The 14,596-nt window shown below is 34.9% G+C and overlaps 1 protein-coding gene across 3 annotated transcripts in view; it reads left to right on the top strand.

The window, feature by feature from the left end:
* ADK (adenosine kinase) overlaps positions 1 to 14,596 on the top strand; it is a 536,863-nt gene that overhangs the window by 501,381 nt on the left and 20,886 nt on the right. For all 3 annotated transcript variants that reach the window (XM_046652329.1, XM_046652331.1, XM_046652330.1), the window contains one exon: positions 7,650 to 7,736. In XM_046652329.1, coding sequence (XP_046508285.1) covers positions 7,650 to 7,736 — 87 coding nt within the window. The remainder of the gene's footprint in view (positions 1 to 7,649; positions 7,737 to 14,596) is intronic.

Genomic DNA, 14,596 nt, shown 5'->3' with positions numbered 1-14,596 from the left:
TTGCCTTTTCTACAGCCCCTCTTACATAGGTGACCAAATTTTGTGCCACGAGCCCTAGCTCCTTCTCTGGGCACTGATTGAATCAGGGATAGGAACCTCACCAAAGTTAGACAATCCATAGATGGCGAGTCACCTATGAGCTAATAAGCCAGCAAAGGAAACCAGTTCTTATAGTTATGAGAATGGAGCTAATATGTAGAAAGAAGCAGAGAAAGAACAGGTTGAAATGAACTGCTTTATATAAGATTAAAGTGATATGCTTCATTTAGTGAGCCTATTAAAGATAACAGAAACCTCTTAAAGTAAAAATAAATAAATATATACCAAACAAAGGGGAAACAAGGTTTTAAAGCAGTAATTCCATTTATCATTGTTTTCTTCACGACTTTTCTATAGAAAACTATTTTCATATTCAAAGCAAACACTCATTTATTCTCTTATTTGTCTCCATTTAGCCCTGAAGACTTTAACTGGCGCTTACTTGAAACATTTGTATAAAATTAGAAGAAAACGTGAACAAACTAAGAGGCTTTACAGCAAACAGTGATACTCAGTCAAGTAGTGCACAAGGTCAAAACCATACCTTCAGAAGCAACACTTTTAAATGAGACTTGAATTCCCTATACCCAAAAGTCTCATTTTAAGATTAATAATATTCATGTACATTTATTCATTAAATGCTTACTACTTACCAACTTTTGCTCTAAGTGCTTTATATGTATCAACTGCTTTAATGCTCACAAAAATCCTATGAGATAATTACTATCATTGTCCCCATTTTACACATGAGAAAGTTGAGGCATAGAGAGTTTAACTTGGTTACAAGCTTAGTAAATGGGAATTTACTAGTAACTGGGAATGGGAACCCAAGCAGGCTAGTTCATATTCTTAACCACAAAGTAATACTGCCTCTGTTCTCTATGGAATATTTATGTGCTTAATTTAGTCAAATTTAGTTATTGGTACAGAGCTTAGAAAGGGAGTTTAAATGTCAATTACCTGCTGTATACTGCTTAATCAAAATTTGGGACTTTTCCATGATCATCTTTTTTCAGAAAAATGGTAGCAACATTGCTCAAATAACAACTTTGGAATCACATTTTAATTCTTCTCTCTCATTCTTTTTCTCTCAAAGTCTTGCTTTACTGCAGGACCCTAGGCAGTTGACAACCTCTGGGAGCCTTAATGTCAGCTCAATAATACCTACCTCATGGGATTGCCATGAGAATACATGAGATAAAGTAAATATAAAGCACTTGGTGCAGTACCTGACACAGTAAGCTTTTGACTGTCACTTTTTTTACTCAAAAACTACAGTGCATCCCATTGCCTGATATATCAAATCCAAACGTTTGTCTGGCTTTCAAAGTATTGCTGGAAATGGCTGGACCTCCCCCCTTCTCCCATCTAGCATTATTTCTTGCCTTATCTGACATACAAACTTTCTTCTTTCTCTGTGCCTCCTTGGACATATACACCTTTCTTTTCCTCTTGTTTTCGCTATACACATCTTTAAGACCTACCTTAAGTTCACTTTTCTCCATGAAACCATCTCCAGGTAATTAATCTCACCTTGTTCCTTTTCTTCTATAAATTCCTGTTGCAGTTATAATAAGTATTATTTGTGTGATACTTCACAATTTCTTTCACATATGCTAGATTTGCCTTTCCATCTAGATTCTAAGTTTTTGGAGAAGACAGATCATATCTTAATGTTTCTCCTGTATCTCCCACGAAGGATCTAGCAGAGTATGAAGAGCTCATGGTGAGTGTTCAACAAATACTTGTTACCTGATGAAGAAAATAAACTCCTAAGAGCTTGTAATAAAACCTTGTAAAGTTGTATAGGGCTTTGTATTTGACAGGGTGCTTTCATAACATTGTTAATACTTAATCCATATAATAGTCACAGAAAATAGCTAGAGCAAGTATTATCCTCATTTTCTAAGTAATAAATCTGAGTTTAAGTTACATTGCACAAGGTCTCTTGGTAAGTAGTATAGTTGACTCCACTTCCCCCCTTGCCGTTCCATCCATTCTTCATGAGGCTGCCTGACCTTTTTAAATCAAAGATAGGATTGTGTCACTCCCCTGTTTAAAACCTTCCAATGGGTTCCCATTTTACTTAGAATGGAATTCTACCTACCAACTACCACCACCACCAAACACACCCACACTCACACACACACACAGACATACACACTTGGTCTCCCTACACTCACTATACTCTAGTTATACTCTAGTTACAGTGGCCTTCTTAACCTTAAAGAGGCTTAGCTCACCAAACTTGTTGCTAGCCCAAGGCCACTGCACTTAATATTCCACCTCTATATCTTTACATAGCTGGCTCCTTCTTGCTATTGAAATCTCAATTCAAACATCACCTCCTTGGTGAGGAAGTAACACCCCCCGTCTAAATTAACTTTCCTTCAAGTCATACTTCATCACATCGATCTGTTTTATTTTCTTTGTGGCATTTATTATTATTTCAAATTATCTTGTTCATTTTTTTCTTACTTATATATTGTTTATCCTCACTAGAACGTAGGTCCCATAAGAGCAGGGGGCTTTGTTTGTCCCATTCACATCTGTATTCCCAGTTTCTAATAGAGTGCCTGACACACAATAAGCTCTTAATAAGTATTTGTTGAATGAAGTAGCTGAGCCAAAACCAGACTAAAACCAAGGGTCTTTTAAGTCCTAATCCAGTGTACTTCCCACCATTCATCCTGCCTCTCATGAAAGCGCTTATACCTTTGGAACTACAATAAGAATTGATGTTTAGAATAATGGCATTAACATGTGCTGTAGGATTCTCTATTATCAAAGAAAAATTTGATTCAATTCAATAAACTAAAGTAGAGATGTCATGGTATATTATTATATTATATTAATACATTTAGAAAGATTTCCAACTGGAAAGACTTTCTGCTTTTTCTTTAGTTAACCAGAAAATTAAATTAACCCAGAACTCTTTATTCCCCAAAAGTCCTTGTTAATTAGGATTGTTGTATAAATCTCTATTATTAGCAGAATTTGTCATCTATTTCATTACCCTGTTTTATTAGGGCAATCTAAGCAGCGTGTCTTTGCTCATATCCTGGTATGTGTATCCTAGTGAAAAAAAAACATTTTCTGGATCCTCATTTTTTTCCTATTTTTCATGCCATTTGTATAACAACATAGTTTCCTTGTGTCTGTTCCCTATATAAAATAGGAATGATGTTATTGACTTGGCTACTAGGTAAAAGAATTAAATTTAGGGTCTATTTAAAATAAAAGCATTAGTGCTTTGCAACATTGTTTGTGATAGCCGAAAACTGAAAACAACCTGAAAGTCCGTCAATAAAGGACTACTTAAATAAGTTATAGTATATTCATACAATGGACTATTATGTAGCAATGAAAAATAATGAGGACATTCTCTGTTTACCAATATAGAAAGATCTCCAAGTGAAAAAACATGGTTCAGAGCAGCCTGCATAGTATACATTTTTTGTTTTTTTTTTAAAAAGAGAAAAATGTGTTTTGTTTGTATTTGCATAGAGAAATTCTGGAAGTATATACCGGAAAGCAATAACAGTGATAACCAGATTGGAAAGTAGCAGGATTAGAAACTGGATGAATGGGAGATAAGATGTGAGAGGGAGTTTTTATATAGCATACCTTTTTATATATTTATACTTTTGAACTATATGTATACATTACCTATTTAAAAGTTAAATGAAAAAAAACAAGCATAACTAAAAGCAATATGTGATTCTGGACTGGATCCTGTTCTGAATAAAAAAATTGCTTTAAAAGACGTTAGGACAATTAACAAAATTGGAGTATGGAACATAGATACATAAAATGACAATATTAAGTTTTTAATTCGTCAGCTATACCATGGTTACCTAAAAGAATATCCTTGTTCTTAGGAAATACACACTGAGTTATTAAGGAGTAAGGGTATAGTATATGCTCAAATGGCTTGAAAGAATACAATAACAATATGTATGTGTATATGGGAGGAATGATAAAGAAGTTGTGGCAAAATGTTAAAAACTGGTAAATCTGGATAAACATTATATGAGGGTTCTCTATCTTTTTCTTCAAACTTTTCTGTTAGTTTAAAATTATCTCTAAATAAAAGGTTAATAAAAACAAGCAAACAAAACATTATTACTCTGGAAATTACCTAATTATAAAGAATGGCCAGCGTGCAGGAGCCTCTTTTAAGAATCCTACGAGTTCTGGTTTTTACATAGTCACTTTTCACTTTCTGGTGAAGTTTTGGCCATCACTTTTTTGTCTTTTCCATGCCTGGTGATACTCAGTCAGAGGCAGTGGCAGAAGTGGTGACTGCAGTCTACCTTGAGGTTGAAAACACCTGCCTACCTGCCTCTCATCCTGCCATGTATCTTTGTCAATTATATCTTCTCTACAATTTAGTGGTGACAGCAATAAAACAGTGACAAAACAGCATTTTAAAATACCTCGAACAAAATTTCTAAGGGTATTAATTATCATTAATATGATTAGAGGTTGTATGTATACATTGCTAAAATATATAGTTAATTTAGTAGTGATAAGGCTACAGAAACATTTAAATCTAGTTGTTTAACATTGAGTGACTGCATTTTTTATTATTATTTTTCTCTTAGGTATTATGACATTTTTATGAACTAACCATCTCTACTCTAATTGACTTAGCATGATAGCTGTGTGAAGATGTTTTGATTCTGGGCAAACTGGCCTCTTAAGCAATTAGGTAGTGAGGCTTATGTCATAGTAAAGTGAAGAGTAAATTATTTGTTTGTATAAATTGTCCAGAGAATGTTTGAATTTCATTATTTTGTATTTTAAGCAAGCTAAATTTCATTGTTCTGAATGAAAGCCCTGAGAGTCTTATCTAATAAATGACACCATATAAATCTGGTATCAACTGAATTGTTAGTGTTCGTTTCCTGTCTGCTTGAGGAAGCTCATGGTTTTGTGGTTTTATAGAAATCTGGAAAGTAGGAATAATAATTATTCCCAATCCTTTTTCTTCTCACTTTACAAAAAGTTTGGGAAGAATTGAGAACCGATGGCTCTGACTTTTCTAAAGCCCTTAAGTAGAAGTATTTGATCAAAACTAACTGTCATTTTTCTATAACTAAGGCAGAAAGCTGCTTTTGCTGCTTGTTCCCACCGCTACTCCAGGCATATTTCACACCTAAGGTAACTAGGTCCCGATGAGAGTCATTTGAGTGTCTTGGGCCTCATTGACTGAATAATGCCCATGCCTATAAATGTGTCTGGAGATTTAGTAAGGTACTTCATATGTTCATACAATAAATGGTCTAGAAGGCTATGGAATAAGTCATGCTAGTGAATACTGTTTTAGTTCTGTGGGGTTTTTTTAAACATCTCTGTAAACCAGCTTAGATCATCACATTTCAAAAAATCAGAATATACCAAAAATATAACTGGACTTAAATATTATTGAACATTGTTTAATCCTGTTTCGTTGATTTAGCACACATTTCAGGATCTTGCAAATTTTCAGGGTCATTATATTGAAAGTAGTTCTCATAATAGAACTCTATAGATACAGAAGATAATAGAAACTAGACTGTGCCTGTACTGATTTATGACAGCTCTTTTACATTTTTACATTCTTGTATATATATTTGTATTAATAAGTACAAAAGGAAAATAATTGTACTGTATATTTCAGAAAATTGAACTTCATATGACACTGAAGGATAAAGCATCTCAAGAATCTACACATATATCCAGAAAAAAGTGCAGTAAAACTGCATTCATTTAGAATTTTCAGTAATTTACACCAAGAAGTCATAATTCTTAAGAACAAAGTTCAAAATAATCTCTTCCATTGTGAATTATGTTTTATTCATAAATAAAGATTTATCCAACCAAAAATCAGTAACTTTTTCAAACAAAGAACTCAAAGAATTATATCTAATTGTGGCTTACTTACCTTTATAGGTAATTATTTTTAAATCTGTAATCCAGTAATTAATTCTTATATTAATTCGTACATTACCTAAAATGTTTTATAGACACGTTATGTTATTATGTAATGTAACCCTATTATAAATGGTAATGGTGTCATTAACTTAGTTCATTTTACCTATTTAGTGCCTGTTTGTTCTTAGTTTATACTTGTTAATTCCCTTTATAGTGTGACTTGTACTTGGAAGTAATAAAATCAGATTTCTTTATAAATATTTATGGTACAGACCTTTCCCTAAATCACACTGTAACCCTTTCCTAATTATTACTAGTGAAGTCTGCTTACATCTTTTTTTTTCTTTTTCTTTTTCTTTTTCTTTTTCTTGCCTATATAGCAGTATGTACTGCATACTCCCTGGAAGATTTAATCCTGGATTTTTATGTCTTAACTTCCAGTTAATCAAAATCTTGTTAACTGCCATGTAGGTCCTGGTGTTACAAAGTATGGAAAGTTAGTTGCTTAAAGAGTTTAAATAGATGCTTCTGGTATGGAGTCTTCTTAGCACCTACAGTCATATAGTCAAAAGGGACCACTAAGTAAATTGGGTTCTCTTCTTGAATATCAATCTTTCCAGGAGGGTCTTTTTTAAATTATTGTATCTATGCTTATCTCTCATTGAAAGTATCCCTTAGTAGCAGGTAGCATAAGGCAGACAGGACATACTTTTTGAAATTCTTAAGTTCTTTACTGAGACCTTAAGGTTCTCAAGATCTCCTTTTCCCTCCCTCTTGATCTTAGATGAGATTGAAGTTTACAAGTCTTCAGCCACACGAGTCCCCATAAGGGATGCAAATTTGTGATTTCAGAAGTTCCAGCCCCCAATAAAAAGCACTATCCAATCTTTTGCACATATCCTCTAGGCCAGATTTCATCACAAATAACTCCATTCTATTGTCATGTGCCAACTTTAAAGTACTGTATTAAGTTACTCTGTAGTCAAAACAACCAAGCCCTGGTCCAGACTGCCGTAAGACAAGAGCCCACTGCACTGTCCGTTTTGTTCTTCCCATGCATTCAGTGGTAGCTTTCCCTTTTGCTAGTTGACAAATAGTTGAAAGGAAATAGTGAGTCTTTTGTAAAAAGTAGCCAGATTAGATTATTTATAATATGCAACTAAAATCAGTAATCCTTGACACTGGCATGAAGTATTGTAACAGAATAATAGTTACATTTTATTGCAATTTTCTGTAGAGAAACACCCCAGGCTCATTATTTATAATTTTTAAATTTACGGCTCTTTAACTATCCAGGATTTCACTGGCAGGAATGCAGTCAGGCTTGAAGCTTTATTAGAGATCCATGATCCAGTCTTTACAAACACTTCCTTTAACTTGTAGTTTCTGTTTAAGTATTTATACTGTCCAGAAAGGTACTGCTACTACTTACAGTCGTTCCCAAAAAATGTGAACTGCCTAGATGTAACACTAACTAAACATGTACAGGATCTGCAGACTAAAAATTACCAAAAAAGCATTGCTTACAGATGACTTTGCACTTTGGTTTCCTTGTACAGAATATGGAGCTCATGCTCTCTCTCTCTTTGAGTGATCAATGATGAAGAACCTTCAGACTTTACTGGGTGAGTTTGTGTATATTGAGCATTACAAAGCGAAGTCAGTCTGCCTTTCTCTGGCTCTAATTGCAGGAAGTGAAGTCATGGCTTTTCCTGTCTTGGATCAAAACCAGAAAGAAATTGTTGATACCAATGGAGCTGGAGATGCATTTGTTGGAGGTACAGACTTGTTTATTTCATACTAACTTTTAAGTTAAACATTGCCTTTAACCCTTGTCTCTACCCATAGCCAAGATTTTTGAATTTAATAACTTTTAATTTCTTCTTTTAGATAATTAATTCCTAATATTCTTTCCATATGCTACTGTCATTGTAAGTTTTATGAGACTATTTTACTACAGGAAAAATATGTACTTTTGGCTTAAAGATAATTTACTATTATGATATATGCCAGTCATTTTCACAAGATTTATTGTGTCTGTCAGAATATTGCATAAACAAGCTGCATCAAATACAGTATATAGCATATTCAAAGCCCTTCAGGCTTAAATGTTAACAAATTGTTGTTCTTTAAAACAAGTTGTGGTGAATATTAAACAGTATGCTAATAACGAAGAATGATGTCTTTGCATTTATATTATTTGGTTAAAACATCTTTTTAACACAATAGTTAGAAGTTTATTGTACTAGGAAGGGTTAAATTTTGGTCTGGTTCAGTCTTGGTAAGAACTGGAACAATTTATAAGGACTAAATCATTTTTGGAATGAGTACTCAAAAAATGACATCAAGACAGTTGGAAGATTCTTGGCTTGATGACTTAGATGGATCTAAAATCTGATTCAAAGGTTCTTTTGATACATCTAAACTCATTCTAGTTAGTGGGGTAGTTAAGCTATGTTATAGTCTCTAGAAAGCTTTAGATTCCTGAATGATAACCCGGAAGAGTCTCCTGATTTCCGTTTATTTCTTATAACATCAAGCAAGACAAGGAAAAAAATGCAAATAGAGCTGACCATTGTCCTCCTTTCTTTGGAAGATAATTTGAGTCATGGGAAACCTATTCAAGATCGCCTGATGGTTTTAACTTAGTCTTGTTTAAAATATATATATTCTTCTATTTTAGTAGTCTTTTTCACTGACGTTTTTCATATTTCCTTCTTTGAAACTATTCATGCCTAGTCTTAAATGAGCTATTAAACATTATACTGGCAGCATGCCCCATGCCCTATTCTTTGGAAAGAGTACATACCACAGATACCATTCTATTTGACTGTCATGCTTGCATCTTTTATTTCTTTGCTCTGAAAGTCTTCATCATCGATTAAATTCTAGTATTTTGCAGCTATTTTTTGTATTCCATACTGCATCAGAGCTATAAATCCATTTAGGCTAAAAATATCTTATCCAGAATTGGGCCAAATTCCATAATACCTCAAGGAAACACTGTTAATTTCTTGGTTAGAAATTGATTAAACAGGAGTCTTAGTACAGAAACTTTTAACATGTACCCTGTGTTTACATTATTTAAGTACTTTAAAATATTTCTAAGTAAGTATTCTATTTCTTTGACATTTAGTAGGGCACATCGTGAGGCCATCCTAGATATGATGGTGATCTGATTAGCCACTACCTCTGACCCTAGAGTAACAGATTCCCTTAGAGACACCTAACTACCTGTAATCTTCCTTCCAGTACTAAGTAGGAATATACAGACTTTTTGAGGGAGAGAGGAGCTATTCATAGGATACTAGGAACAGCTAGCTACCTATTTGTGTTGAGGTTAGGGTGATAAGTGAGCTACCTCCTCAAAGCACTTGGGCTCTTTGTTACAGGGTTTTTAGCCTCTCTTTTATATCACTCTACTTACATAGCTTCATTATATACTTATTGTTGGGGTACAGTGAGGCAAGTAAAAAGGAAAGAATGTGGAACTGCGATCTGCAAACTTTTTTGTAAAGGGTCAGATAGTAAATATTTTAGGCTTTGCAAGCCATATACAGCCTGTTTTGCATAGTTCTTGTTTTGTTTGTTTTTTTGTTTTATTTTTGGTTTTTTAGAACACTCTAAAAATGTAAAAACCTTCTTAGTTCTCCAGCTGTCCAAAAGCAGCCACTGGGCTGGATTTGGCCCTCTGGCTATAGTTTGCCAACCCTTTGTGTAATACGTTGGCAGCTTCCTCACTTTACTCACTTTCATCATACCCTGGGTCCACATACTGGATTTCACTATACATATTGAAATCATATAGAGAAAGTGGAAGGCAAGCTGAAATTAGGCAGGACTTCACTGGTAATACCTCAATTAGGTTGCCGTTTTTCTCACTTTAACCCTGCTCTGATCAGTTCCTGGGATAATCAGGTCCTGAAAGACTGAGTCATGCAAGGAGATGAATACTCTAGTGTCATTTTAATAATGAAATACTTATGTTGGCATGTTCAACACATTCTGTCTATGTAAGTCAAGCTACATAGTAATAGCAATAGATAACATTTATATAGCACCTACTAGCTATCTTAAGCACTTTACATATATTAACTCATTTAATGTTCGTAAAATCTCCTTGAGGTAGCTTGTTTTTAACCCCATTTTACTGATGAGAAAACTGAGACATGAAGGTTTAGGTAACTTGCCCAAAGTCTCATAGCTAGAAAGTAGCAGAGCCAGGATTTGAACCCAGATAATCTGGTTCCAGAGTCAATGCTCTTACTCACTGCACTATGCTACCTGTCTAAACTTTTAGGGAAATCTCATCATTAGGACTGAGAACCACAGACCAGCCTTACTAACAAAAGCTGGTTTTGCCAAAAAGAATCTTCCTATTATCTAAATAGATGAGATTACTTATTGAACAGGAGCTTTTGTTATCTGATAGGACTCTGAAGACTCTAGGGCAAGACTGTTGCAGAAAAGAAAGAGAAAGTGAAAGGGAGGAGAATTGAAGAACTGTAGTAACCAATGAGTTTGAACCAGAAGCTTCTGTGCTAAGCAGTAGAATGGATTGTACTACAGAGATACAGAAAGATCGTAAACTTGTTTGGTCAGCATGGAATCTGAATACAGGGAGTTATAGCACCAAGCTGATGCATTCATCTTAATAGAGATGATCTTGTTAGTTAGAAATATTCAAAAATTCATTAGTTAAAACCCCCTACTCTCATCTCTACACTAGGGAAGCCTTTCTGCTAGGACTGGAAATACTCCAGCTGTTGAAACATACTCGCCTACCTTGTACATGAATGGAGAGACAATGGCAACTTTTACATTTACCATGTAGTTTCTTTCTTTGCTTTATTGCCTGATTAAATGTCTCCTTTCTGATTGACACATTCTATCTTTAGATAGTTAATGTATTCTATTACTTTCAAGTTTAGCTGGCTTAAGAGTATTTCTGTCTTTTGTGACTTTGCGTAACTATATTCCAGTCCTAATTTCAAGTTCTTGGTAAAGCATTACTTCACCTACCATGTGCTAATCACAAATCCCGGTACCAGAGTACCATGTATTCTTACTAGCTGCACAAGAGATAAATGACTACATCATAGATTTTCGTGTATAATTTTTTTAAGATTGGCCCTGAGCTAACATCTGTTACCAGTCTTCTTTTTTTTTTTCTTTCTTGTTCTCCCCAAAGCCCCCCAGTACATAGTTGTATATTCTAGTTGTATGTCCTAGTTCTGCTATGTGGGACACCACCCTAGCATGGCTTGATGAGGAGTGCTAGGTCTGTGCCCAGGATCCGAACCAGCGAAACCCCAGGCTGCCGAAGCGGAGCATGCAAACTTAACGGTTCAGCCACGGGGCAGGCCCCTCATGTATAATTTTTAAATGAGTACCTCAAATGTACATAAATTAAATTTGTGGTTCCATTTCAAGGGTTTAGTGAGTGGCAAATCTCTCTGGCATCTACAAGCATACCTCCATGTTCTATTTGGATATCTTAAGCTCTTCGTAACATTTGCCCCTTATTTGTCATTAGCCAGCCCTGATGGAACTGCCCTATTCACATTCTCCCTCAAAAGCCCAACTGCTACGATTGTACCCTTGGCAATGGAGACAATTGTATAATCTCTAAGTATGATTTCCTAATTTCCCAGGTCAGAAGAAAATTTCTTCCTGTTGTCCTGCTGTGCTTTGTCACAGCAGGTCTGCCTTTTCATTTGGAACTCTCTTTGTCACTGCCTTAGTAACAAATGGAAAGATTGAGAACATTTTGTGACAGACACTGTCATTGTTCCCAGTGAAATCTCTTCCCCTATGTCTTCCCAGTAAATGAAACTGAGAAGAAAAATCATAACAAATAACATGAAAGGGCACCTAATCAATATGTTCCCAGTGGACTGTCAATACCAGCCTGTGTTAATCTAATGTGATTTAGTTGTATGTCTTATGGCAGCTGTAGGCATATGCACTGGACCTACAAATCATCTTTAGACTAAAAGTGAGTACATCTTTGACAGATTAAACCCAGGAACATATATATAAAAGACTAGAGACCTCACCCAAGGCCAGCATTTTTAGGATTAAAAAAGCTTTGTTAAATGTGGTTGGGTCCTCTGTAGCTTAGAACAGTTTATTTTGAATGATAGTAAAGTAGCTGTGCTACCTCTAATACTTACATTTTCAAATTTCTCATAAGAGCTTTAGCAGAGAAGATGTATTACCCTAAAAGATGTTACCTACAATATGCAAATAACTCGTAAAGCCACTTTGCAATCACAATGTAAATAATTATTCTATTTCCCAACTAATAAAAAGGAGCATTAATTTCACTTTCTAATTTATGTTCAGACAGGAGTTTCAGTTAAAAAAAAAAAAAAAAGATTTAAGTTTCCAGAAGAGGGAGGCTACTTCTTTTTCATGTTGGACCTACGTGTACTTCTGAGAGCCACAGGGATTCTCTAAATTACCTTCGTATTTTCTATTCTCACCTTGTTTGTCTGTTCCCACACATTTGTAGCTTCCTCTCCCATTCTCCTTAATTGCTGTTTTCCAACATATAGGTCACACAATGTTATTTGAGTTCATGACTAGTTGGTAGTCAATATGAAGTCAAAACAAGACAAACTTTTACTAACTAGACTGCATAGAAATTGAAAGAAAAAAGTTTACATCTGAACACTTTTCAGCAGGGGGAAACCATTACTTTGTCACATCTGAATAGTCTAAGCTAGCCAAATTGAAGTGGGAATTTCCTGCCAGATGTTAGTTCTTTGAGCAATCTGTGAACATCTAAAGAAGGTATGTGCTAGAGCTATAGCCACTGTGGAGGCTTGCTCCTAATAGATAGCAGACATTTCTTGTACTACCACTGGTCAGAAGATTGTGCAGCCTGTCTGAAGCTAACACTGTTTGCTCTTGTTAAATGCATAAATGTGGAAGGCGTAGTTTGGAAGGTACAACATCATGACTCACAGGTATTATGTCAAGAGTGAACACTGCATTGAAATGACCTCTCAAATGTAGATGATGAAAGTTTTGTTTCATTAATTAAAAAAAGGTGAGTCTGAGCCACCAAAGGTATTCCAGATAACTTGAATAAGATGATTTAATAAAGTCAGTGAAGATCAAAATAAGCCTCTAAATGTGAATGAAAATAAAGAATCTGAAATGGCAGGGAAAATACCATGTATTTACATCATCTTCCTGTTCCAGATGCACTTGGGAATTAGGAAGCAAAAATTTCATTCATAAGAGTTGTGCACAAAAAGTAGATATGCTTTATCTAGTTGAAACAGGAAACATTTTTAAGGGGGAAAAAAAGACTTTCCACATGATTTCACTGTTTTTGTCATCCTCTGTAAGGGAAAATATTGACATTTACCAGACTGTTTGCTTGAGCTTTCTGATCTCCTGCAGTTTATTTTTATAACAACCTTATTGATGGGCCTCTTACCCAGCTCTCTAGGTTTAACTGAGTTGAGTCGATTTGTTACCACAGCTTCAAGTAGCTGTTACAGAACAAGCAGACATCCTAATAAAGCTGTAAACGTGTTTACTCAAACAGAGTATTGATTTTACTTGGAGAGGCAGAAGCCGATGCTTAGCACAGTGTCAGGGTGGATGGATTTCACTGCAGTTTTTCATTGTCATCTGTCATGGTTGTAAAACACTAAGTAAAGTCATCAGAAGATAATTAGAAGTACCAGAAATTTAGCATCTAAAAGCAATTAACTGCTTGGGAGTTTTGTAGCTTAATTAGCTTTTATTAAAAATTTCCTCTAGTAGTAACAGTCCAGCATTTTTAATGGTGCTTTCAGGTACAGCGAGTCTTCAAGGCTGTAACCTGTTAAATATATGAATTTAGTGGCTAAGGGTTTTTCAGACTTTTTCTCACTCTAGAAATTAGGCTAACACCAGAACACAATGTAAAGAGAGAGTGATCTATACTCATACCAGCAGAAGTACATGATTTTTCTGAAAAACCAGTTTTAAAGAAGTAGTAAAGCAATTATAAAATATTTACACACGTCTTTGTAGAAAAAATATCTAGTTAGCATCTTTATTAAACTTAAATGTTTTTGTAGCACAACATGACCTAGACACATAAAACTGTCAGTGCCACCTAGTTTCTAAATACCTTCTTTAGTTAAAGAAGAATCTAAAATATTCTAGCTTGCTGTAAGTTAGTCATCATCTTAAAGATAAAAGTTGATGCACTTCTGTGCAAAAGACAGGGGTAAGACTAAGGAGTCGCTTACCTTCTACAGAAACTGAATTAGCTATTGAATTCGATGAAAGCTGTTCATATAGACACTCTACCTGCCCTCTTGCAAATGACTAGAAAAAGATCACAGTTGAAAACACTCACTCACCTAGGATGATGCACACAAAACTGAAAGTTTCTTAAAAATAAGTTTGGCTGTTATATTCAAAATGTCTTCTCCCCATATCTATAATCATTTGCTCAGTACCTTACAGTACACTTTACGTGCCTTCTTGCACTACTGCCCCAGCCTGCCTAAATGACTAATAAAAATGATGACATCTGAGGGATAACCAATTCTAAAGCCTAGGAGTAACAGACTCTGTCACAAAGGACAGTGAAAGATGTTGGGGAAGGTTTCTTTGCCTTTGAAAT

This window comes from Equus quagga, chromosome 2 (genome assembly GCF_021613505.1).
Source record: "Equus quagga isolate Etosha38 chromosome 2, UCLA_HA_Equagga_1.0, whole genome shotgun sequence".
Taxonomy (NCBI): Eukaryota; Metazoa; Chordata; class Mammalia; order Perissodactyla; family Equidae; genus Equus; species Equus quagga.
The sequence above is the reverse complement of the archived record's forward strand: the minus strand, read 5'-3'. Positions and strand labels throughout refer to the sequence as shown.